We start from the raw sequence: 27,850 nt of genomic DNA, 5'->3' as shown, positions 1-27,850 counted from the left end.
AAAAAAAGTTCTAACAAACAAACTGTACGTTAGTAGCACTGCATTTGATCCTTCATGACTCTGTTTCAAAGGGTGCTGTGCAGATTTAGTCCCCTTCACAGCTTCATTTATGGCTCTGCTATATTTATACAGGAATCATTTGTATAATGCACCAAGTGCATGAAATTTGGTTCATGAGTTTTTGTGAGATTTCAAGATTTCTGCATCATCAGTGTGATTTTTTTCCCTTTTTTGTGCAATAAACTGCACAAAACTGCTGGATGTAGCAAAAATGATGCAAATGAAAACTCACATATGCAAACTGATATTAGATCATTTATTTTTTTGTAATTTGTCAGAAGGTTCAATAAAAGCCCCAGGAGGCTTTCTGAGGTTCCTGCTGGTGTAGTGAGCCCGAGCAAAGTTACAGAGGATTTAATAAAGGCGTAGCACAATTTAGCTCCATCTGTGAAAGTTCAAAGTTATTAATTATTGAACAGCAGAAATTAGGCTTTGTTTTGGAGGCAAAAGAAAAAGTGGACGTCACCGCTGTGCAGAATGGTAGAGAAGCATGTGACACGTCTTGTGCATAAACAAGAGATTAAGGCAGAAAATGGTGACGTGTGTTGGAAGAACCTGAAGCACACTCGGAGATGGCGTTGTTCAGGAAATGCAGTTTCATCGCGGTGGATGTAAGTTTCAGAAGCAAGACAGCAAAACTAAACTCAAACATTCAGTGAATCCTGAACTCTGTTCGCGTACACGCCGCCGTCTGATCAGGATAATCTGAGTTTTGTGCTTGCACCTTTTTCCTGAATGTGTCTGCTTGTGCTGTAACTGTTTGTGGTTTCTGTTTGCTGGTCATACGAATGTTTTTGGTGAGCTTCCAGCTGAGACTGACGTTTCCGTGGATACCACGTTAGAGTTCAAGGATGCCGTCGTGACTTTGAGCTGATATCAGTGGTCGGGGGGTAAGAACTCATTAAATCCCGGCGTTCTGTCTGAGCCAATCAGGAGACTTCTTGAAAACCACGTTTCACCCTGATTGGTCTCCACCCTGAATATTTCTTTCTACATTAAATCACACTCTGCAATGTTTAATGCAAAATCACACTGGGATTTTAATTACTCTGCACCACTTAACACTGATGGCACAAAAAGTGCTGCCTTTCTTCTAAAAAGGCTTCTTGTGGAGCACAAACGCTGCCGTCTGAAACTGTCAGTGGAAACATTTTTGCACGTTGCTTCATGTGATAATGAGCTCCGTCACCTTTTAAAATTAAAACTGTTGGTTTCGAGTGCCAACAAACTCCATTAATGTGATGCTGGCAGAAAAAGAACATGACAAATATGTCGCAGTCAGCTTTATTTGTATTTTTACTGCTTTATTTTGGTATCCTGCAGGCAATCATCACAGCGTATTAACAGAGAACTGTTTTGTCCATCAGCGCGTCTGTGAATAACCTTCCTGCTTCACAGCTGGACAGCAGGTCGCACCGGCTGACGTCGTCCTGACACCGGGCACAGCCTCTGCTTATCAGATCTCAGCAGCAGCTTCTCGCTGTTAGCAGACGATTGTTACATTAAAACGACAGTCGCCGTTGCAGGTAGCTCGCATCAGCGGCTGCTAATTAAAATTAAGGCTGCGAGGAACGAGGTGAAACAGATCTAAACACGGTGGACTTCCTGGGTTTGTGCTCGGCCTGTTTGTGATTTAAGTGCATCAGAAAGTTTGCCATATGCTTTTATTTTTATACCATAATCACTTACACTGCCCTGCTTCTGTTTTTTGCTCCACACTGCTTCAGTTTTGACCACTTACTGTATGCTTGTGTCGCTGCGGTGACTTTTTCAAGTTAAATTTCATTTTTACAGGGGAATAAATCTGAAGCTGAATCTGCTCCGCAGGGCAAAAGCTGAGCAACGCCTGCTCCTCTTTAATGCACTGTGTGCATGCAGTCTGCATGAGGCACAGGTTGTTTGCTGCAGATGATCTCCAACAGACACCTCGGCACATTACAGTAGAACTTCACACTGGAGGACGACGCCCTGGCACATCGACACTCTACGCTGAAAATATCTCCTCTCAGCTGCTCTGCAAAATGAATTTCATTTCTGGGAAATCGACAACATTTCCAGGCGTGCAGGTGATGAGGAGGGACTGATGATGCACAGGATGGTCTTATCAGCTCCTTCAAATCATGAGAATATAAAAGAGAAACAGTTCACCAGCCCTGTGCGTGAGATTAGCCATCATGATGTGTCCAGCAATGATTGGACACAGGGACCCTGGAAACTCCTGTTTGGTCACAGCTGGAGACTCAGCTGTCATCACCACTGTCACACTTTAAACAGAGCCTGATGTTTGCTCACAGAGTAAGCTGGACATCTCGGCTCGGACTTCCACACATATAGGCTTTTTCACCGCCATGTCTGCATCCACAGACTGGGAGTAGGGTCTGAGAGTTGCCCTCATGAGTGTGTGCAGAGCTCGCCTTCATCCTCCTCTTTTTTAATCATGTATTTATTTCAGAGTTTAGGATAAGAGACGCCACGACTGCAGAGACCAACACGTTTTAAGCCACCCCAGATTCTTGCTTTCCTCCAACTCTCGATCTAGCTTGATGAAAATCAGCTTGGTTGCGGTTACACAATCTTCCTGACAAACAGACAAACAAACAGCAGTGATGGCATTCCTCGGCTCTGGCGCTCGCTGTGGAATCAGCAAATGTTTTCTTCGGGCATGGATCTCTCCGTGCCGTGCCCTGCAGAAATCTTGTTTACCGCTTTCATCAATTCAATGCACCGGACAGCAGAGTCTGCAGGAGAAAATGAAATGCAGTCGCATGAGAAGTTCAGCCAATCAGAAGCACGTTGCCAAATCCAATCAGGAGGGCAGATGTTGAAGATAAAGCACAGGCACACAGGCAGAGATCAACAGCGCGCTGACCTCCTTACTTTGGGTTCATGCCTTTACTTTCCTCTGACTCTGTTCTGCAGGACTTGTTGGACGAGGCCGTTTGGACCGAGATTTGTTGGCGGGATGCGGCGCTGAGACGAAAGCGGCTCCTTGGACCACAGAAGGTCAGAGAGGCTTTTCCCAGGAGGAGGTAGCAGCAGAAAATCTATGCATGGCTCCTTTTTGTTGCAAACACCACAGTGCTAATCCATTTTATCCCCCCCCAATAAAAGTGACTGATTCACAGTGTGTGTGTGTGTGTGTGTGTGTGTGTGTGTGTGTGTGTGTGTGTGTGTGTGTGCTACAACCAGGCCTCGTCTGGGTTTGGGTGGGGGTTACTGTGGGTACGACAGAGGTGTCCTCATCCACGCCTGGACAGAAAGACACGCCAGCCCGGCGAGCCTTCTTCCAATCACCGGCCTGTTTAATTTGATCAACGTCCAACTGGCTGGAAGGAAAACCAACTGTGCCCCGACCCCGGGTCAAGGGGGAGGGGAGAGGGGGAGCGGTGGAAAACAAACAGGAGGTTTAAACCTGATATATGACTCTGGCACAACCTGCAGCCCTGCGAGGAGTGAAAGCACACGGAGGGCCTTCAAACAGACAACAGCACATCGGCTGATTTCTTCCATGCTCGCTGAAATAAAAAGGCCAAAGTCGGCCTCCCACCTGAAAGTCATCGAGCTTCTGTTATAGTTTTATTATAATAAAAACACCCCAGTTAGCCTCAGAGAGACAGTTCAGGGTTTAATGCACAGTTAATGTTTTTTTCAAAGCCTTTTCTTAGTTGTCCGCATAGGTGCCTGAGGAAATAGAACCGGTTTAAGTTTTTATAACTATTTCCTGTTGTGTCATAATGCCACGCTGGATCACAGGTGGGAGGAGCTTAGATGCACCTAAGATGACCATATAAGGATATCCTCTCTCTATGACATCACCTACTCTCAGACAGAACCGAGGGTGGGAAAAAAATGTAAAAAACTGAGCAAACCTGAGGTTTTGGCTGAAAACAGACGAGCTGTACATTTTTACTTATAGGGCACCAAATCACAACAACAGCACAAAGAAGTCACTTTATACTGTGAGGTACATAAAAATACAAGGAAAACCCAACAACCAGATGACCCCCTATGAGCAAGCAGTTGGCGACAGTGGGAAGAAAATACTCCCTTTAACTAAGAAACCTCTGACAGAAGCCTGATCTTAAAAGTAGAGATAGTGTCTGTCTCCCGAATCCAAACTGGAAGCTGGTTCCACAGAAGAGGGGCCTGAAAACTGAAGGCTCTGCCTCCCATTCTACTTTTAAATACTCTAGGAACAACAAGTAGGCCTGCAGTGTGAGAGCGAAGTGCTCTAATAGGGTGATATGGTACTACAAGGTCATTAAGATAAGATGGGGCCTGATTATTTAAGACTTTGTATGTGAGGAGCAGGATTTTAATTCTGGATTTAACAGGAAGCCAAAACAGGAGAAATCTGCTCTCTCTTTCTAGTCCCTGTCAGGACTCTTGCTGCAGCATTTTGGATTAACTGAAGGCTTTTCAGGGAGTTTTTAGGACTTCCTGATAATAATGAATTACAAAACTGACCTGAAGCTTTGAGTAAAAGAAATGCACGAAGGTGACGGTGATGAAGATATAATAATAAAATAAGACGCGAGGTGAAAACAGTGACTGAAGTGGAGTTTTGCTTCTTTGTGTTTCCCCTCATATTAACTTTCCTGCTTCCTTTAGTCAAAACGAGTATGTGTGTATTCAGAGACGTCTAACAGAGAGCTTGACTGGATTAACTTTTAAAGCAGCTGCTGGAAAACAGGCTTAAGCTCATAATCCACATGACCCTTAATTATTTCCATATTTGTCAAATCAACCCACCGCTGGTGAAAGAAACCTGACATAAGTTTGAATGTTTGACCCTCTTTGTGTTGTTGGGTTGATTTTTTTTGTAGCGACCACTGAAGAGGAATTTGACCGGCTGCCTTGTTACCTGAGCTCTTTATCACCTCGCTCATCGCCTTATTTCTGCATAACAACAGTGTCGAGCAGAAGTGAAGAAAATGGAGCCTGCAGGAGTAAAACTCTGACTTCTATTTCAAACAGCAGGATTCGTTACTGGAGAACAGCTTTGGACGAGGAGAGCCATAAAGCAAAGAAAGGAGAGCAAATAATACCCGTTTGAGATGGACACTTTTTAATTTATTTCAAGGCTGCGACTTAAACAAGGAGAGGCACCACAGTGTGGAATTTCTACTCGAGTCTGATGTCTTTGTTGGGCTCCCTGGCAGGCAATTTACATCTCCTTTTGTCTGCGGAACGAAGCAGCAAAGGAGGCATAACCATATCTGTGCAATATGTCACTAATTTTAAAAACACTTCCATTTTTAGCGATCTCTGCAGAGCAACGAAGTTTCACCACATGGCTTCTGTTCTCTTTGGTGAATCCCTGATAGAAACACGCGTGTGCGCTCGGATTTTCACAGAAATGGATCCAGCTCAGCTCCTCGAGGAGGAAAACCTCCACACAAACACTCACACCGCTGTGTATTGAGTTGCATTTGTTGGAGGAACGTAAGGGCAGCCAGAACCCCGCCAAAACACACACACACACACACACACACACACACACACACACACACACACACACACACACACACACACACACACCAGTGAAACAGAGGTGAAGTAATTCCTCTTGACACCACAAGCATTTCAGCAGCAGTGACAAGATGACCTCATGATGAGATCGATGAAAGAAATCTTTCCATCCGAGAGATAAAATCATGAAAAAGGGCCTGGTACTAATAACACATTTTGAACACGTCACATAAAAGAAGAGCAGACATCAAGCAGCAACCTCACAAGTGAAAAACCTGCAGTTCCTCTAACGTCCAGCAGAGGCTCCGGTAGTCCCCGTAGACGTGCACGTTAAAACTTTACCGCAGAAATAAACACGGTTTTGTCTTTGAAGATAATAACAGCTCAGCTTAGACTGTATTAAGGCTTAAAGTTTGCATTATTAGGGGCGTGGCCTCTGTGACTCACGCGTGGATGGTGAAACAGGCGGTTGTAGCTGCTAGCTTCACCTGAACTGGACCTCTGCACCGTGTTTGTGCTGTTGGAGCCTTTTGCCATTTAAAAGCAGTTGGAAACATCTTGCGATTCCAGCCTGTAGCTTACGGTCGACATTTCAAAGGAACTGTTTGTAATCAGAACCTGTGCTGCTCTCGTAGATTTGCTTCAGCTCCCGTGACGAGTGGCAGTGGTGATACAAGATGATGCTGCGCTTCACAAGAACGTAACTAGTGTCACGTCTGGTTACTTTTCTTTTGTGTTACTCCACATCATCCCCTGTGTGACAGTCAGTTTACAGCGTAACACTAAACTCTCCACATGCACACGTATGTGCAGAAACACTCGTCCTAACAAGCAGCACCTACAGAAGGTGCCTCTGTTAGAGGCCTGCTTAGGTTTGAGAGCCGACCTCATTACAGTGGGTGAGACGGGGGTGGGAGTCCTGCAGTCCTGTTACCTGCTCAAAGTCGCTCTACCTGAGCGTCACCGTGCTCGCTGCATGTTAGCGTCACAGACTGTGCGTGGTGCTGGCTGGACGGTTGTTTCTGGACAGTTCGCTGTAACAACGTTCTCGAAGCAAGTGTCAAACTCTGGACGTCGCTCTGGCGTTTTTATCCACTCCCGTTATCCAGATACCTGAAGATCTCTCTTTGAAATAGGAGTTTATGATGCAGAGCTACAGGCAAATGTAATCTGATTACTTTACATTGAAAACTGTTGCTAATCCTCTGTAAGGTCTCTAAATATAACCCAGAGGCCCAGAGGGGCACACGTGTGTGGTTTAACCCCCATCGCATCATGTGAAGCAGCAGGCATGAAACCCCCAAATAAGAACATTTAGCTGCTTTGATTTCCTGATCTTACATCATTTTGTTGGTTAAACGAGCCTTTTGGGAAGCGATAATTAATGAGACTGAAACAAAAAAGGAAATCTTAAAACCCTTCCAGTTATCACCAGTGACAGATACAAATGTTCTCCACAGTCTGGATTTTTACAGTTTTACTGTCTGTTAAATCAAATCAAAGGATGGATGGATGGAGGGAAAAACGCTTCCCGCTGAGGTTTTATCGACTCCTCCGACCTATTACAGCTGCTAATTCAAATACTTTTCACAGGCTGCTCTCCACAGGGGTCAGAGCTCAGTCAAAGAGCAGCGCTCTCCTGTCTGACATTCATTCGCTCTTTGTTTGCCTTCATTTAGGGTTTTTTCTCTTTTAGCATTTGGGGGCGAGAAGAAATCCTACTTCTGCCGACCAATGGGCCGCTGTTGTCATTTTCATTTCAGTAAATTTGGTTGCATTAAGCACCAAAACTTGTGCTCTGTTGTTTTTCTATCCATGGAAACCTCACTGCTGTCTTACAGCTGAGGAGCTTTGTCACTGGAACATAAGGACGGGGTTTTGTTCCACTTCTGCTGAAGCTCTGAAGGTTTCTGTCCCGACAAAGCCTCGTGTCCCAGTCCTAATCCCGGAACAACAGTGATGTAGTTGGTTACATCAGGGCTTTTACCAGATCACTCACAGGTTTGGTGTTTGATCCAAGATCACTGAGATCGACTCGCAGGCGGCTGTCGGCGATTGCTTTAGCTGGTGTGCGCACAGATCGCTCAGACTGCAGGTTTCCAGCGTTGCACATCCTTTCTTGTGTCCGCTCCACTGCTTCCTTCTGGCTACAGCCTCCATCACCTTCAAGCACTCAGCCCTCCGCTCTAACCTGCGGTCATTATCCGCCAGCTTATTGCTACAATAACACTGTGTGTGATTAATGTTCACACAGAGAAGATCTGACATAATGTGTGCTCATTTCTCCAAATAGTGTAGCCCTTCATGCGCCGGGCCTCGTGGTTGACTGAGAAAACTTAAACAGTTATGGCCCTTCAAGTGAGCGTGCCTGAAATGAATGTGTGTGTGTGTGTGTGTGTGTGTGTGTGTGTGTGTGTGTGTGTGTGTGTGTGTGTGTGTGTGTGAGAGCGGGAGAGAGAACTGAGCACTCTCTCCATTACAAGCGTTTCAGGATCCTGAAATTTATTTGGCCGCACGTTTCCCTTTGCCACATCTGACTGTGTATTCCAGATGTTTCATACAGCAGCTGACGTTGCTGTGGACAGTGTGTGTGTGTGTGTGTGTGTGTGTGTGTGTGTGTGTGTGTGTGTGTGTGTGTGTGTGTGTGTGTGTGTGTGTGTAGCAGCAGCTCTGGGCAGCGGCGTGCCTCTCGTTCAGAGGCTTTATTCCAGACAACCGCAGTGGACGGCATTAAAACCAGATGTCACAGCTGATGTTTGGACCACAAGGCAACGTCCAGCATCTGTTCTTTATCAGCACAGCGTGCACAGAGGTTCAACAATGGGCACACATACATATAAACTGAAATTTGGAAGCTGTCTGCTCACATTTGTCCACAGAGATTTGGGACACTTGTTGTGATGTAGCTCTAGAAACAAAGCTGTCCTCCCTCACATCACTAGTGCCAGCAGCGTATACTTAAAGCATCCTAAACACTTCCTGTAACCAACGTGGAGCTTTTATTTTGGAAATCTGACAACATGTGGTTAGACTATCTTTGTGTGCTGCTCCGAATGTGGATGTAGGAACTTTTTTAAGATGGCAAAATTGGACATTTCACATCAAAACTTAAAAAAAAAGACCCACAAAATTAAAATTTCATACTTCCTGCAGTGCAGGACAGAAAAAGAGGCTTTTGCAAAAGTTACAAGTATGAAGAGCTTTCTGTGTTATGAAAGCAGCTAATGTCACTAACACCGCAATCATGCAAAAACTACCCTGTGCTGAGCAACATGCATATTTCATCCTTCTTATTTTATCCTCAACTCTGCGCTGTCACCAGAAGCCCAGCGGCAAATGCAGGCAGCCTATAATAAATGCAATAATTAGTTGTAAAGTAAAAGCACGGCAGTGAAATGAGCTATTTTACCGTGATGGATTATTCATCACGGCAGCAGCTTTTTAGTTTTTTAGGGTTTCTAAGCAGACAAACCACCAACTCTCAAAAACACACACAGCAGGAGGTTCAGGAAAGCTGGATTCAATTTCATTCTGGAAAAAATACATGAAGTCAGCCGAAAGCTGAGCAGCACCACAGCCTAACAAACCTCACTTACATCCCTCAAAGTTTGTCAATCCAGTATCTGCCTCTGCTATCAATGCTATCAATGCTAACAATGGTATCAATGCTAACAATGGTATCAATGCTAACAATGGTATCAATGCTAACAATGGTATCAATGCTAACAATGGTATCAATGCTATCAATGCTATCAATGGTATCAATGCTAACAATGGTATCAATGCTATCAATGCTAACAATGGTATCAATGCTATCAATGCTAACAATGCTATCAATGCTATCAATGCTATCAATGCTAACAATGAAGCAGTCAGATCGGCACTTTAGGGGAACATCTGAGAACGACTGAGCGCTATTAGCATAACTGAGCTAGCTAGCATTAGCAGCTAACATAGCAGCAGCCACCGCTGTCTTTTATATACAGTCTACAGTAACTGTAAACCCCCAGCTGTGGGCCCGCCCTGTATCCTGTTTTAATGAGGAACTCTGGACACTTTACTTCCCTGGATGATTGAGTATGCATGAAGACTTGCATGAAGTTTTTGTTTTCAGTTCAGTTTGTGTGTTTTTTGTATATTTATTGTTAGTTTCTGATTTTTATAAAATATTATGGGTCAGAGGTAAGCTTTGGGAAATCATAACAGATACACCAACAACACTGTATTTGACTCACAGTTATGTAGATATCTCCGTAAAGCTGCAGCACAGCTTTGTGTGGTGAACTATTCTGTAGATATAGAAACTTTAAACTATAGATTTTTTTTTATTGACTTTGCTTTAGTCGTCAGTACTGCAGGTTTATTAAATACATTTAGATATTTCAACTACAACTACGAAACATGGAGTGCAGTTTCACGAGTACTCCAGACACACGTGGGCTGAAACGCTGTCCTACATCTCCAGCTTAAGCTGGAGTGAAAGCTCCAGCAGCAGAGCGGCTCTTCTGTTCGCTGGCACGCACAGTCCACACACTACCTGCTTTGTGAATACTTCCTGTGGGATTCAGGAAATAACACACAGAGCTAATGTGTGCCCTTCTGTATGTGTCACGTTACTAATTTCAGCCATTAGAGCATCTCTTCTGCAGGATTAGGAAAAGGCATACAGCGCATAGCTAATGAGCCTGAAATCCACACTACCTGCCAGCATAATGAAGAGCTAGGACCGGGAAACGGGTACAAAGAGCTCCGGAGATTACGGCGGCTCAGAGGAATGAAACAGGCCGACAGAACAGCAGAAGGATGAATATCAGGCTGTGGTGGATGATTCAGTCACAATGTGACAGCACAGCTTTTCGTTGTTTGCAGATTGAAGAAGTGCAGCAATGAATGAATGATGCATGAGGGTCCGCCAGTCTGCTGAGAAGCAACGCACCAGAGCCGATGCTAGAAAACGTAGAAACTTTAGACAAACACAAGACGGATGAAAGTTAACGAGGTGCAGAAATACGTATCAGCGGAGCTCCTAACTCTTTTACATCAGCACGAGAACAGAGACACATTTAAATGTTCATTAAACCCACAGGAGAGAACATCGTGCTACTGAAGACTTCTGTCTGCATTCAGGTGTAAATCAGGTTTTTTAAATGCAACTGTGAAAACGTTTAAAAGGATTAAAGCAGCAGGTAAATGATACGACTTAATCCAGTTGGACCTGTTGGACTGATGTCCGTCCACTAATCCGGACACGCTCCATCACCCAACGCTCGTAAATAAAACTGAACTGAATGATATTCTGTAAATATTTCAAGTATTCAACAAAAGCATTGTTTAGAAATTCCCAACTTCTTCTTCCTTTACACGGTGCCTCCTTTTTCCAGGCTCAAAAGTTGAGCAGTTTCATGCGTGACCCACATGAGGAAAGGTCTGGATGTGAGCTCTTTGTATGCAGTCCAAAGCAGCAGGGATGAAAGTGAAGGATGCTAAACAGGGATGAGGTCTGCAAAATAACCGAAGGTCCTGCGTGTAATTCATTTCACTTCAACACAGTGTTCACATTTATTATCCTTGTTAGCTGAACATGGACCTTTTCAGATGGCATTTAGAGGCAGAAGCCAAAAATATCTGCATCTGAAAACTTTCATTGAGCACTTCTAAAGTGCACTAATTAACACTGTGCTCTCATTTGTTTAATGAATACACGACAGCACTTTGCTGTTTCAGAGAAAGTGACTTTTCCTTGACAAAACAGCGGCTGTGACTGTGAGCAGCTTCCTGTCTTCACAGCGATGTGTACGAGCGCCTCACACGGAGGGTTTGGATGTAAGTGCTACGATGTCGACTGCGTAATACTGAATACTTCTTACGATGGCGTCTGTTTGAAGAAATATTAGCAAACAGCTCTGAAGTGAACAGTGCAGTTTGCTGTAAGACTTAGCATAGCTGTTCAAACAGCTGGCAGTTTATCTATTTCCTCGACATCTGACATGAGATAAAGACCTTGGAGGACTCAGAGCAGTCGTGCAGAGCAGCATGTCTCCAAAGACCTCCTCCCAGTCCTCATGTGTGTCTGTACCTGGGCTGAAAGTGGACCAAGCAGAGGTCTGACCTTCCAAGGCTTCTGGTAGGTCAGTCCACAGACTGAGCAGAAGCTGAGTCATGTGACACTCTTGTCACATGACCCACTGTGGGGTTTTCCTCCCAGTAGGACATCTCCAGATTACCTCACCCAGGAGCTGTCCAGGAAGCATCATAGTCAGATACCCAAAGCATCTCAACTGCCTCCTCTCAATGTGGAGTATCAGTGACTGAACTCTGAGCCCCGTAGAGCCCAGCGACCCGACTGAATCCGCAGCCTTATTCTTTCAGTCACTAACCAAAGCTCATGGATGAGGACAGGAACATCGATCGACCAGTAAACTGACAGCTTTGCTTCTGAGGAAGAAATCTCGGGCAGAACCCGGATCAGGGAGGGTCAGCCAGTTGGGAGTGAGTGGAGGGCGAGATTCTTGGTCACCTGATTTAGGTTCCTATAGGTATTTATGCCTTTATGAAACACCCACTTATGTAGATCCCCTCCTTTGCTCACTCAGGCATCTTGTTATCCAGCAGTGCAGTTTCTTCCTGTTAGGAGGGAGTTTTTCCTTCCCGCTGTTGCCAACTGCTTGCTCGTGTTGGGGTTTTCTCTGTATTGTTCTGGGGCTATAAAATTACGATATGAAGCACCGTGAGATGACTGTTGCTGTGATTTGGTGCTTTCTAAATAAAACTGTCGGTCACAGCTGTTAGCTGGACCTCGTCGCTCCTCTTTCATCAGCGACGAGCCTCTGCACTGCTAAAGCTATAATAAGCTGCTTTATTTTCTCCGTGCGTAGGCTGTGCAGCAGCACGCTCACATACACTTCCATCATTATCTACACCTAACACTGGCAACTGTCTCGCCCATATTAACATTTATTTTTCTTTTAAATCAATATTTAGCTCGGGGGCATTTCACCTGTTACTTACGAGACTTCACATTTCCAACTGAAGGACTGAATGAGATTATGGGTAAAATATCTGGTTTGCCACTGAAAACAACGCTCAAGGCTTAGCTGCCGTCAAGGATGTGTCAGTTAGTCAAAGGAGCTTGCAAAGAAAAGTCCAGACGCTTTTCTTTGCAAGCTCCTTTGACTACGATGACCTGGATGACTGAGAACCTTCACAGACGATGTGTCAGTTAAACTTTTGTCCTCTGCAGACAATCAGATGTGCGTGCACAGTAAGTTTTGTGTCATCACGATGTATGTTCTTAAACAGTGTGGAGAACTGATCCATAACAGACCACGCTCTGCAGCATCGAACCGTACGGCCAGCTCAGAGAGGATATTAAAGCATCCGTCACTCACAACATCTCCACAGAACTCAATGCACAAAGAGACGCTCTGCACTGACACGTCACTGGACCAGCACTCCAGCGTGTGCACAGTTATAATCTCATCATGATAAATCAATACGCCGACCAGCAAGCTGCATTTACGAGCAACCCACAGCGACGAGGGGAAACACACACAGACACACACACACACCACAGACCACAGTGTGGCTGCAGGGTTTTTCATTTCCAAAATGTGTCAAAATAAGCACTGGAGCTGAAAGCCACTAGGCCACAACCACAGTTTTCCTTTTAAGTACCATTAGAAAGCTGCTTTCAGGACATCCCCTCACAGCTGGTCTGTCACTGTGGACACATCCACCCGACCCAGGTGTCATATTTTATTCGCAGTTTTTAAAAAAGAAAGCAGTTCTCATAAGAGGCTCTTCTTGTGTTGCTAATGTGTTCTTACTCTACAGAGCGTCCTCGTAAACCCCCACCCCCTTCTGACCCTCTAAGATGTGAGTTTAGGATTATCTGATGTGAACTTTAATGAGTGTAATGACTCCAGTTCTGCTCTTCAAAGATCCGACTCACGATGCCACACGGCCTGACGTACATCTTCATCTGCAGATCTGTTGTCTTCAAATCTCTCCAGCTTCAACACATCACAAGTCTGAGCTGCATGAAGTCGTATTAATGGACGGGCACATACAGAAACAACCCAAACAGCCTCCCGAGGACCCGCTTTGATGAAAGCGAGGCTGTCAAAGCAACAGGAGGATATCAGAGAGTCACTTTTTTACCAAAGAGGAGCTGTAACACCACCACGTATGGTGTAACCTGACATGCACCACCCCAGAAACTACACGTCAGGTTGATGCAGAGCCTCTGACTGGCCGGTTCAGCACATCAATCCCACCGGTGCATTTCCAGCAACTTATCTCTGCAGTTTTTAAATTCATCAGTGAGAGAAATCATCTCTCAATAGAAGGAACAATAAACAGATCAATATCATGTCACAAACGTGTGGAGGCAGATTCCTGAAACCTTCAAAAAGACATGAGGGAGTGTATAAAAAATGAAAAAGAATGAAGCGATGGGAGTGAAAAGTTTTACTTTGATTTGCTAACGATGATCTCAAAGATGCAGCAAGTTCACTTTAATAATCTACCAACAGCAGCACAAACAAGCAGACCTGAGAGGGAAGTCGGTGATCCGCTAAGAGAAATAACAGAGCGTGAGCACGAAAAAACAAAAGGAAAAACAAACGTTCAGATTCAGGAGATGAAACAGAATCAAGTTGGGATGTAAAGATGAAGCGCTGACAGACGCTGATGGAGACGGTGTGGGCTGCTGAAGGCTGGACACAGAGAAAAGCTGTGTATAAAAGCTCAACTGTAGGATTTGTAGAAGAAAACCAAAGATTATTTATTGAGCCGGAGCGATTCAGATGTTACTGAAGTTACTGCTAAAGAAAAGAAAGTGACTCACAGACATCTGTGGGCAGCAGTCAGAGAGTGTGAGTCACGTTAACGGGTTTGTTACACAAAATTAATCATCTTCTGTCTAAAGTCTGATATCAGAGAGAAGTACTGCTGTGTGTGTGTGTGTGTGTGTGTGCGTGTGTGTGTGTGTGTGTGATGCTTTTGTGCTGTCCACACTTTGTATTGTAGACCTAAAACCCTGAGATGCAACAAACCCTTCAGCTGAGTAAAAAGTAACTTGGCTGTAACACATTCACACATTACAGCCAAGTTACACGGATGTATTACAGCCATGTTTGTCTGTGCCATGGCAACTATCCACCCCCCCACCCCCCACTCCCCGCCCGTCCCGTTCGGGAAGCCAGAAATATACGAGGCTGAGCTTCTCTGAGAGGCGCGCAGCACTCGCTCTGATAGCATCTTCGCCTGGCACTGAAAATAAATTAACACCAGCAGCCATCACAAGTTGCATCAACATATTTAGCTCTGTAGTTATTTAGCACGTGTAAATCAAACCTGAGTAAATTTCTATGATTAACTTAAATACTCTGAAATCCTGAAGCAGTGAGGCTGCAAACACATTTCTGTCCACAGCTTTCACTAAACTGACGCTGGTGTGCCGGTGTAATCGTTACTGATCCGCTGGCACGCTCAACGCATCTTTACTGTCTGTCTCTCACCAAGTCAGAACTTTCAAAGTTCCCAGTTAATCTTTGGTGTGAGAAATCCCACAACAATATAAGACTGGAGGATGAGCAGCAGGTTAAGAGGTAAGAGGAGAGGAATTATGGGTCCACTCATCAGGTGGACACAAACGTGACTCTAAATGACGGCTAACGTTGCTGCGGGTCTGCTGGATGTGCAGCGAAGCAGTCCTGTGAAACAGTAGAAGGTGAGAACGTGTCACCTGTTGCTTTCAGAGCTTCTACGTTGCCCAGAAAGCCGTCGGTGTGCACTGTCACTGAAGTTAAAGTTGAAACCTGACACGGAACGAGCAACGGAGCTCAGCTTCGTCCTGGACGCCGCCGCCACCTTCTGTGCCCGTTTTGATGGTTGGGTTCCAGTCCAGCACATCTCAGACCTGCTCCACTTTCGTCTCTGGGCTTCTCACAGGCTGCCATTGATCTTCAGCTCACTTCCATCCATCTTTTCAAATCCATTTCAGCAGGCGGCACAGAAGCGAACGCCTACATTGAAATGCAGCCGAGCCGGGGGCTTGTATAACTGCAGATTTATGTCTGCACGAGGCAGCGGCCTGCATTGTAGAGAGACCTGAGGGAAATGATAACATTATTAGTCAGCGAGCGTCTCACGCCCTCCACTGCAGGTAAAGCATAATGACTGAACGCTGCTCCCACAACAGACTGTTTTTTCATTCCCGTGTACTCCTGCTAATGCATCAAGGCGGCACAATAAAACACGAGTTAAGACACCGTTGCCCTTCGATATTTTGCCTCCTGCAACAGGAGACGGCGTTAAAAGAGGCGGAGCCAGAGAAGAATAGTGCAGCGAATATAAAAGAGACGCCGATGAAGCAGCAGCAGGATAAGTCGGCCGCAGAGAGAGAAAGAGGCTGAAACTGTTGCTTCTCTGTCCGGCTGTCATTCGTCCAACCTGCGTCATTTCTCCTTTCTTGGTTCGGGCCCGCGTCGGACGACAGGCAGGAGCCGGCGTCGCAGCTGAGAGTCCGACATGTCAACGTTTCCGGGCTTTCCAACACGCCGAGCTTTGACAGCGCGTTTATAAAAGCTGGGGCCAATCTTACCTAAAGGAATGATGAATGCGAGCCCAGAGAGATGCAGCCAGCTCTGAGTCAACTCCTTCTGCGACAGCAGAGACACAGAATGCAATTTAATTTGGTGTTCTCGCTGGCTCGCTTTTTAATATGACTCAGCGTGAGAGGCTGCTTCGCCAGGGGCGGGCAATAAGGAGATCCAGGAACATTCGCAGATTTACAGCAAACAACCGCCAGTGAACACACACACACACGCACACACACACACACACACTCCTCGTGCCTATGGTACGACAACTTTTCTTCGTGCCCCTGGTACTCTGACCAGAAACACTTTGCCACACACACACACACACACACACACACACACACACACACACACACACACACACACACACACACACACACACACACACACACACTGTGTAATCGCAGGATTTTCTAAAACATTCTGCAGTTCAAAATAATCCTTCTTTATCTTACACCGGGCCTTGCTGCAGCCCCTCCATCTGAAACTAGCCATTTTAGCTCCTCCTACTTTCAGACAACCGTCTTCTCATTGGCCGCCCCTCACAAACAAAGCGTCCCCTCTCTGTGACCTCATGCAGAGTGTTTAGACTGCAGCCTGAGCCTCTGGCTCACTGGGATTACTCGCACATATGCTGACCTCATTATTAGAAACTGGCCATGTTTCATTTGAACACAGGCCACTGGAACAGGATCAGGAAAAGACCCCCCGACATTTATCAACCTGTGCTGCCACTTTCATACCTTACAGCCCATTCATGGCTGCATGTGAATAATCATCCCATCTTATCAGCAGGTATTAATAAAGTTTCTGATTATGATTGGATCCTGATTGGATGTGCAAATGTCAAGCTTTTTATTTTTCTGTCAGAGGAACGCCGATCCGCTCAAAGATGCTCCGCTGAATATCAAACTAACAGGACAATATCAGCCATGAAAATAAGGCAAGAGCATCAAATGTATAAAAACTTCATAAAGTCTTAATGATTCCAGTCGAATGAAAACAGCTGGAACGACTTTGTGTTTGTGTGGCTGTTTTTCTGGAGTGCGAACGATGAGCACACGCTGCACTTACAGAGTCTGACTTTAAAACAGAAAAAATAAACCTGACAAGAAAAATATTCCTCAGCAACCGATCGATGCATCTGAAGGTGAATCTACACTTTCACACTCACGTGGAGAAGAAGTGCAGATCGTGATGTTTGAGCTGCGCCTCCAGCACGGACCCCGCCCGCACATTAGCGCCGTCTTTCACGTCCCGCTGGTGAAGCAGAGGCAGGAGCAGGCGGGCAGTTTGGAAGCACCGCGCAGGGCGGAGATCACACCTCCACCTGCTGCTGCCGTGAGCGTGCGGTTAATCGGGTCGCGATGACAACATCTGCCTGACGTTTCTGTCTACCAGCGCTTCCATGTGAGCGTCATTCTGGGATTCTACCAGAGTAGCTTTGCATGATTCCCAGTTCATAATAATCTGTGTTTCATTCCGTCTTCCTTTTCTCAGATGGCCCCGCCCCTCCCTGAGCCTGGTTCTGCTGGAGGTTTCTTCCTGTTAAAAGGGAGTTTTTCCTTCCCACTGTCACCAAAGTGCTGCTCATAGGGGGTCATATGATTGTTGGGTTTTTCTCTGTATGTATTACTGTAGGGTCGACCTTACAATATAAAGCACTTTGATGCGACTGTTGTTGTGATTTGTTTAAATAAAACTGAATTGAATAATAATCCTTATTTCTCTTTGCACAGCCAGTTTCAGGTCGTCTCTCTCCCACCGCTGAAGATAATTTCTCACCCTGATTGGAGGCTGAAGCTGACCCAGAATAGGAGAACGAATCTGCAGCGGCAGAGATTCCAGCAGGACGTCTCTGTTGGGAACATATCACGCTCAGTTTGAGCATCAGACACTTCATTTTCTGCATTCCGGGAATTTTTATGCACCAATTTGCACCTTTTGAGTCTGAGTTTGTAACAGAAATGTCTGGAACATAACACACACCGGCTCTTGAGCATTGTGTGCTCTTTTAAAATATTTATTCTCAGCTTCTTTTACTTAATATTTTCCCTGCCGACTCACATGCAGACATGATTTACTCTTCAGTGTTTACCTGCTTCCAGCTTTGACAGTTCTGACTGATATTTGGAGAATTTTCTGTCTTTTCTTTGCAGAAACATGCAGCTAAAAAAGTAACTTTTATTTATTCAGATCTAAATTTTAACAGTTCAACTTCCTGCACATTCATTTGTTCACATGTTGAGTAGAGACTGAGATTCAGTACAAACATAAACCGGTTTCCAAACATTTGTTATGTGGAGTTCTGATTGAGTCCTAATGATATATTTTTAAACTGCATTTGAATATTAATCTTGTGTTATTGTCATAACAAGTCGCGGATCACTCGTCTACTCGACTCTGTTTCCAGTCAGTGTTCAATTAACAGCAAATAATAATTAGATTTTAGTCGTAATTTATAATAAATTATTTTAGTTTCAAACAGAATCAGGTTGTAGAGACTAAATAAAGAGTAAAAGTCTGTCGTGTTACAGTGAGAGTTCCTCCTCAGCGTCTTATTTTCCTCGACGTCACATGAAATGTGTTCATGTGTCTGCTTTTCTCTTCTCTTTAAGCATTTTGTCACATTTTCATGAGAAACTGGGAGCTAGCTGGAACTCGTCCCGCCTTTCTGCACAACTTTATTAGTTTTGATTGGATCTCATCTCTCCACAATATTTTCATCTCATTTTTATTGGTTGACCAAAGTAAAAACATTTCATCATCGTATTTTGGTGAGAAGCAAAGGTCGGTGACAAAAGCTATCACAGGAAGTATTGGTCAGCAAAATGAATACCGTTTTCAGACACGTATTGCCAAACAGAGATGTTGCAGAGCGCCCTCTGGTGGACAAACTATGCAACATCAGCACTGATAGCATGGATGAAGAGTGTTTCTCCCACCTCTTCCTTACTTTTTACATTTTTAGTCATCAGTAATTTGAGATATTTCGCCAAATAACTAATATAAGCGACATATGTCGGTAACTCGTCCCAGCCTGTATTTGTGCGGCTGCGGTACAGCTTTCCTCTTCAGAATGGAAACTTGCAGTGTTTTACTTTTCTGGACACACAGATGCACAGAAGTCTTTAAAGGCCACAAGTTACACTCATTCTCAAATGCACTGACACTCCACTGAAGCTGGGAGGTGTTCTCTGAAGGTCTCCTGTTGGTGCCCGATTCCATTTCAGCTCGACACCGACGCGCACTTGGAGGCGAATCACAGAGCTCTGCAGAAAAGTCTTTGATAGAAGGGATTTCACTCCTTTCTACACGTAACAGACCTACACAAACACCAGCGATCCGTACACTAGACTCACAAATGTCCTTACAGCAACACAATGCCGTCCTCAGCCTTTGTGAGTCTCTGGCACACGGCGGTGCAACAACAGCAACCCTGAGACAGCCGGAGAGCTCCAGACAGCTCATCCAAGTCAAATCACTCCAAACAAGGTTCCTGTGTTTCATTAGGGACCATTTGTATGATATTTGTCAGCTGCAAGGCTTTCAAAACACAGTGTGCTCTCAAGTTCTTAACAAGATTTATGTGGTTGTGTCCAAAGCCGTGCACAGAGATGTCCTTATTAACCGCACTCCAGAGCCAGATGGATCGCTTTCCTTCACCGCGCTGCGTCACTGAATCAAACGGAGGAAAGAAATCTGCATATTACAGAAGTTATAAGAAGAAGAATGGGGTCATTGTGTGCGCGCGTGCGTGCGTGTGTGTGCGCGCGTGCGTGCGTGTGTGTGCGTGCGTGCGTGTGTGTGTGCGCGTGTGTGTGCGTGTGAGACACGTCATGCTCAGGCTTAAGTCCAATGGTGTAAAAAGTAGAGAAATCCTCTCAGAACAATTTACATTTTTCAAGTTGTTTTTTTTCCCCACAACAGCAAAATTAGCTCCTCATCAAAGCGCACACGCACGCACGCACGCACACACACACGCACGCATGCACACACACACAACTCTGCAGGAATGCAACATTAGACTAAAACCTCTTGCAGCACCAACACCTACGTCCAGCACTTTTAAAATGCGAGGCTTAAACCCGGTTTCGTCAGCAGCCGAGCCGACGGCCGTGAAAGCTTTTGTGAGCTTTTAAAGAGTGTTTTTCACAGGAAAGGTCAGCTCTGTGCAGATGTAAGTGGATAATATGAATCAGGGTTTTAAAGTGTGTAAGTGTTCAACAAAAATAAAAAGTGACAGCTGTGACTGAAAAAAAACAAGCAAACACTTTTGCTGCTCAAAAAAAAAATCACAAAAAACTGGTGATTTAAAGACAATCGTAACAGCTGCACAGGAGGATGTTTAAAGGTTTAAAGTTTGCATTATTAGGGGCGTGGCCTCTTTGACGGACAGGTGGATGGTGACACAGGCGGCTGCAAGCTTCACCTGAACTGGAACTCTGCACCGTGTTTGGAGCCTATTGGAGCATTTTATCGACATCATGTGACCAATAATGTGGTTACCTGACATTTCTTTGATTTTACTTGGCACTAATTACCAGGTATGTGATTTGAATCACACAGGTTACCTGCTCAGTTTACAATGTTTATGGTAAAACCAAAATATTCGCCCAAGAAAGCAAAGAAACAAAGGTCCAGTGATTCTCCAGCTCAGCACAGCAGGATGTTCAATATACGTTTTCCACTCAGACACTCAGGAAAAATGCGCCTCAAAGACACAGTCGGGAAAACTACAGACAGCACGAGTCGGAAAACCAAGCTTAGGTGTAAAATAGAAACAACTAAAACTTTGTCCAGGAAGACGAATCAAGAGTAAATCGTTTGTATCAGTCACTGTAACTTGGATAAATAAATGAGCGAGTGAGTGAATCAATCGTTCGATCGATACCTTTAATCGCTTTTCAGGCTACAAACAAACCTAAGCGAGCTGAATCCACGATGCTCGGTGATCGCAGTGCTGCCGCACACTTCAAACTGCTTCCCATCTTCTCCATCTGTGACGAGAGAGCATTCGCTGCGTCATCTGATCGTCATGGCGACTGAAAGATGGCGTCTTTAGATAAACTCAAATTAAACCGGGCCATTTTTTTGGTGGTTTTGGGGATGTGTGGGGAATGCCCTCTGGGACCTCACCTGGTTGATGTGTCAGCCACACGAACGTGAACGCGGGACAGACGGCGAGCTGGAAAACGTGACGGCGCATTATTAACTGGTGGGAAAAAACACAGGAAACACACTGCTGACACTCAGATCTGCTCCCTGCAGTGCTCTGCCGACGAGTAACAACTGCGGCGTGCATCAGTTAGCACACGCGGAGTGCCACGGCGAAGAAGACGGAGCCTCCGGTCCACCTGTCGCTCAGCCTGTGGCTTCTGATCCACTGGGGTAACGCCATCTGCTCTCACGCCAACGCTGAACACACCCACGCGCAGCCTTAATCGGTTTAATTGTTTTATACACGTATCCCTGACATGGTGTAAGTTCTGTCCCACAGAGGTGCGGGGCTGCAGTGAAACCTGTGATCTGCTGCAGCAGCTTCCTGTTTTTGATGCCGGGTGCTTAAAAGAGAGACGCTCATTCAGAAAGCCTGAGTTAAGATCGCACTGAAGCTGGGACCAATCACACGATCGTGTGAGGCGTTCGCAGCCACAGAGCATCCAAGTAAAACCAGGCGTCAGACGTGAGGAGAAGAGCGCGTTGGGCTGAGGTCGTGCCGCCATGCAGCCGCTGCTCTACGTGACTAACGTTTCATACGTCCCAACAATCAACACGCGCCACAGGAAACAGCGAGAGAACTGAAGAATAAATCACGGATGCGTGATGTCACGACACACACAGATCTGAGTGATTTTGGCATCAGGAGGCCGCAATGCTCATTTCTCCCAGGATCCCCTCGCAGCTCAGCGCCGTTCCCGAGGGCGTAACACGCTCAGGAATCATGTTTACATGTTTCTTGAGGAATGAAGTTCATCCTGAGCTGCACCAACTTCTACTCTCTTCCATTCTAGAGCCGAATCTCTCTGTGACGAACTCGCCAACATCGGCGCGCATCATTAGAGGCGGGACTCACCCCGCATTTCAAAAAACTGCACTCGCGATACGACATTGTTGCGATGTTGCTGGTGTAGTGGTCTCTCTGTGGGTTTTTTATTGTTTTTGTGTTATGACGTGTTTGTTTCTCTGGACTGTGAAGAGCTCGCTGCATCATCGACACAAAGTCGGAGAACAGAAACATATTCCATCCATGTCAGAAGCAAACTACAGCTGACCTCCAGTGCCAACTCGAAACACCAGAAACTGTCAGCAAGAAATGTCGCATCTTATTGCTTCAGCCGGACCGGCTCTATGACACGCACACAAACACACAAGCGCTGTAAACCCCATCTGCATGCATGAACAGCCTGAACACTGTCAGCTTCACTGACGATCAGCGGCTCAGTTCACGGTGTGCAGCACGCAGCAGAGAGGAGCGGGTGACTCACCTGGTCGTCGTATCTGTAGGTCAGGAAGTGATCCTCTGTGGCGTCCTCCATGAAGCTGCCCTGAGGTGAGAGCGCGAACTCTGGCAGGAACACTGCAGTCTGACTCTCTGAGCTCTGAAAGCGCGCACACACACACACACACAGACACACACACAGAAAGATATCAGTGAATCTGTAAATCTGCAGTTCCTCCAGTGTCCAGCAGAGGCTCCACGTTTAAAGTTCATAGAAAAAATAAACGTGTTTACAGGCGGATACACAAACTGTTCAGATTGTTCTTGTTAGTGCTTAAAGTTGGGGGCGTGGCCTCTTTGACTGACAGGTGGATGGTGACACAGGTGTAGCTGCTAGCTGTCTGCTAGCTTCCCCTGAGCTGGACCTCTGCACCGTTTGTGCTGTTGGAGCCTTTTAATGACATCATGTGACCAATAACATGGCTGCTGTGAGGTCACTGCACTAACAGACCGTCCACAGTTTTGGTGCATGGTGAAATATATTTAAACCTTCGCTGCACAGGAAGTTTGAGTTTTTCCTGTGAGAAATCTGAGCTCCTATTAAGGTTGTGATGTTGACTCTTGCATGCGTTCAAACTGTTTGCTTCCTGTGTGCACAGGAACACGTGTGAGTGACCTCGCTGAACACATTTCCAACCACTCTGAGACCGACTTCTCTCCGTGTCTAACTGGGGGCATGAATCTGAGCCCGAGATACAATCTGCTCCTCATTGGTGTGAATTAATCTCCCTGCTCCTCTCCTCTCTGCTCGCTCTTTATCAGTCCTGCTTTTATGCTTCAATATTCTTCATTACTTTGACGTATGAAAGGCGAAAGTCTCACGCTGGATCCTGAATGATAAGCATAACCCAGAGTCTGAGCAGGAGAGAGCGATGATCGGTGCAACAGGGGTGGAGTCTGTGCTGCACACAGAGCAGATGGAAATAACTGGCGTGTGGCATTTACAGAGCTCCCTGGAGAGGATGGGGGGGGGCAGTGAGACTGTGAGAGTGCGAGCTTCCAGGCCACTCGAACTGTAGGAGAGCGAGACGATCCACCGTTGAGATTAGTGGGAGTGGCGTCTCCTGCAGGCTTTTAAAGCCACTTAAGAGACAGACGCAGCAGAAGAGCCACCGCTGTGCGTTTCCCCGAGGAGCCGGCGAGGACACACCTTCATCACTCGCCAACCTCTCCGCTCGCTTTCACACTAACCCACGTTCTCTTTATTAACACAGCTAAGGAGAATTTGGCCAAAGATGTTTGCACAAGGTTCTGTATAGAAAAACAATGTATGCAGATTTCTGTAAATCTGTTTGAGAGTAAAAACTGTCCAAATACTTTCAGCTCTAATGACGCCACGGTGACCACGTCAGCCGCCATCTTCACAGACGACAAGAAAACAGCAAAAAGGCGGAGTCAGTCTGCGATCAGCCTGCTGCATGTTTGCCTCTGGATCAGGTCAACATGCTGTGTGATAATATGGTGATTAACTGACAAATCAGGGGAAAACTTACCGCTGCATCAAAACAGAAAACTGCATCTAAATGAAGAGAAACTCAAACATCGTACATGCATATGCAACGTATTTTAACGGTCAGTGCAAATTTACAGCTGAGCAGCCGCCATCAAGTCATCGAAATAAGCCGTGGAGACCAAGAAACAAAGTCTCTGTAACCAAGCAACCAATTATTTTAACATATTCTTCATTTTACATAATCAAACAAATTTGTTCTATTATTAAAATCAGTAAATTTACCAGATCCTGACCAAACGTCCGACTCGGACTGACGGTGTCTGCGTTCAGAAATCAGACTGTGACTGTTTGGAGATAGGCTGCCGCCCATCAGGTGACCTGTGACCTTTCAAAAACCGAGCTTGAAGACATGCTGCACGTGAACAGCCACTAAGCAGATACACCTGCGTGTCAATTTGAAGCTCCTACGTCGCCTCGTTCTCGACTTATCGCAAACACACCGTGACGACACCGCCCGCAGGGTGGCGAGAACGCGCGTCAGCCTTTTACAGCTGAGGGGTAAAAATCTCCAGAAGGTGAGAATGATGTCTGAATAGTTTTTGGGGGGTTGGTGTCAAAAAAACAAAAGAAATACTGCAGCACATTGAAAGGGCTCGAGCCTCATCCAGCGACGGCGACGCCCGGAAACACGGTCGATACGTCAGCGTCATGCTGCCCTTTTTTCCCCTTTCAGTGTCTGATTGTCTGACTGTACCAGAGATTACATGACAGCTGTTGGTTCTGATTTATTGTTCCAATCAAGGTCGGCATGAGCAACACCGGTGGGCCCGACTGCCTCCCTGAAAGTGGCGTGATTTGTCATCCCAAACGAGGACTATCTCCATATTAGGCCACACACACACACACGCTGACAGAAAGTCAAGCTGTCCTGCTGTGAGTTACTGAGTCGTAGCCGTGCAGCGTGGCATAGAGCCGCTCCTCTAATTGAGTTTACACACCAGTGGAAGGAGAGTGTCAGGACAGCCGTCACACTTGCAGCTCCCTGCGGCGGCCGGTTCACGCTGGATCGCCGGTTCACTTCAGAGGAGCCAACGCTGGGATAATAACACAAGGAGGGCATCCGCCATCCCAAAGGGCTGACCCACTGTGCCAGAGGAGGCAGCTGCTGCACAGCGTGGGATGGATTATTTGTTAAAGTCAGAAGCGAAACTCTCGTGCAGCAGGTCAGAAATCAAAGCTCGGGGGGGTTGGAAGAGCAATCTGTTCGGCTTCAGCGACTGACCTCAAATACTTAAGCTTCTGAGACGTTTTCAAGGTCAGCTCCTTTAAAAATGTATCATCCCAGCAACGTCAGCCTGTCCTCGCTAGATGAGGTTCTTTACGCTGCTTTGAGTTACTTTAATCATATACAGAGCTGTCACGTGCACCGTTTACTGCTAACCGATAACATTCATGTCTCTGTGTGTTCTCATCCATCATTGAGAGCTTAGAAAACACAAGTGGACTTCTTCAGGTTTGCAAAGACATTTCATCTGTCATGGAAGTGTTGTTCATAATAAGATATTCATCAGGTTTCTCTAAAAAGGACCTGAGATGTTCGCTTGGCCTTCGTGACCCCACAGTTCACCCTCTGTCTCTTTAAGGCCTTCTTTCCTCTGATTGGCTGCCCCTCGCCTGCTACTAAAAGCATAAAATATTCTTCTTGAAACAAACTGATGATAACGATGATGATGATTACAACGTTTTACTTTGGACATATAAAAGAAACAAACAAAAAAATACAAATAAAATCAACATAAAATAAAATATCAACTCAATCATTAAGTCAGAAAAAGAACTTTTCTCCTTCTGCAAGTATGCAAGTAAAATGTATTTATAAAGCACATTTAAACACAGCTTTTAAAGACAACGTGCTTTACAAAGCATTTATTTACCCAAACACACATGGAATTAAAAAGTAAAAAATGGACAGAATATTGAGTTAACAGCCTAAACATAACAAATAAGGACAGCAGGGTATGGGCAGAAATCTGTGCCATCAGAAACTGAATATGAATAAGTTAAATGTGAATTTGAATTGCTTGGATTGAATATGAATTGTAACTTGAATAAATGCTTTTACAAACTGAATATGAATTAGCCTAATTTGAAATTCAATTTATTGGTCTGAAAATGATCATCACTAAATTGAAATTGAATTTTATATTTTGAAAATGAATTAATTTGCTTTGAAACTGTATTTTATCCTTTAAAAATTTAGCTCTCAAATAATTTCAGATTCACTTCTCACCATTCAGTTTCAGTTCTACAATTATGAATTAGACTATTCACTTTAGCTAAAGTTATTAAGTTAGCTAAAGAGTTGGGATGCTGTGTAAGACATAAATAAAGCTAAAATACAAAGGTTTGGACACCGTTTTGCATGTTTCCCTACTGTAGGGGTCTCTGCAAGCATACAGAGGGGGTACTCTGAGAGGGTCCAAGATGACAACTCTGGAATTCTACTAGAAACAGTCGATCATATTTGTTTGTCAAAGCTGAATTCAGGGCAAACTACGCTAAATTAGCGTTTTTAGCTAACAGCTACAATAAGCATAAAAGTTACCTTACGGCTATCATTTGTTATCATGAGGCTTGTTCTTATACATGTAATACATTTATTACCAACCTGAGAGTTTATCCGCTGGTCATTCGACATGACGAATGACTTCTGAAGTCTTAATTCAGCTCAAGATGCTGCAGATTCCCGTCAGTAACACTTTCGGTCCGCTAGTAAAACGTAGTTCTATTAATCTGCGCTTGAACCGGAACCGGATGTAAGTTCCAAAAAACTGAATTTTGGAACTGAAACTGAATGGTGAGAAGTGAAACTGAAATTATTCGAGAGCTGAATTTTTAAAGGATAAAATACAGTTTCAAAGCAAATTAATTCATTTTCAAAATATAAAATTCAATTTCAATTTAGTGATGATCATTTTCAAATAAATTGAATTTCAAATTAGACTAATTCATATTCAGTTTGTAAAAGCATTTATTCAAGTTACAATTCAGATTCAATCCAAGCAATTCAAATTCACATTTAACTTATTCAAATTCAGTTTCTGATGGCACAGATTTCTGCCCATAGCAGGGGACAGCTGAGAGATCGGTGGGCTGGAAAAGCCAGAGAGTAAAGCTGAGTTTTTTAGCCTCGACCTGAAAGCAGAAATGGACGGCGCTCTTTTTATGTCAAGCGGTAACTGATTCAAACCGTGGAGCAGCGACTTCAAAGGATCTGTCACCTTTTTGTTTGAGGCGTGACCTCGGGCCGTAGGACATGAGAGACCGAGAGCTGAATGACTCGGACCATTAAGAGCCTTAAAAAGCAAAGAAAAATCTTCAAGTGAATTCTAAAATGGACAGAGAGCGAGTGCAGCGAGGCCGACACTGGTGATGTGACCGTATACAAAGCTCTGCTGCACCATCTGCAAATGAGCTAAAAGAGACGGACGTGTGCGAACGGCACAGTAATTCACGGCACGGATGACCTTTTCCAGATCATGGAAGATCATGAGTTTGGTGAAAACTAGCGAAGAATCCACTCATGAAGCAAACAGCTGAATAAATAAAAATGAAAGCAGCATCATTGAGTCCACCAGCTTACACGAAAACTAGAACCGCTGAAAGCTGCGTCTGCATTCCTGCAGAAGGTGGATAACGCTGCATTAAACTGTATCCAGTAAACCCCACCCCATGGTGAGCACGCCGCTAACAGCTGAA

The 27,850-nt window shown here is 45.1% G+C and overlaps 1 protein-coding gene across 3 annotated transcripts in view; it reads right to left on the bottom strand.

The window, feature by feature from the left end:
* Nucleotides 1-27,850, bottom strand: part of adamtsl3 (ADAMTS-like 3) — a 185,285-nt gene that overhangs the window by 139,270 nt on the left and 18,165 nt on the right. For 2 of the 3 annotated variants that reach the window (XM_084926111.1, XM_084926095.1), the window contains exon 3: nt 22,625-22,738. In XM_084926111.1, the coding sequence (XP_084782237.1) occupies nt 22,625-22,738 (114 nt within the window). Of the gene's footprint in view, nt 1-15,280; nt 16,199-22,624; nt 22,739-27,850 lie in introns of those variants that run through there. The other variant, XM_084926103.1, reaches the window with a different exon arrangement.

Source organism: Perissodus microlepis, chromosome 1, assembly GCF_051167445.1.
Source record: "Perissodus microlepis isolate ML-2025 ecotype Zambia chromosome 1, ASM5116744v1, whole genome shotgun sequence".
Taxonomy (NCBI): Eukaryota; Metazoa; Chordata; class Actinopteri; order Cichliformes; family Cichlidae; genus Perissodus; species Perissodus microlepis.
The sequence above is the reverse complement of the archived record's forward strand: the minus strand, read 5'-3'. Positions and strand labels throughout refer to the sequence as shown.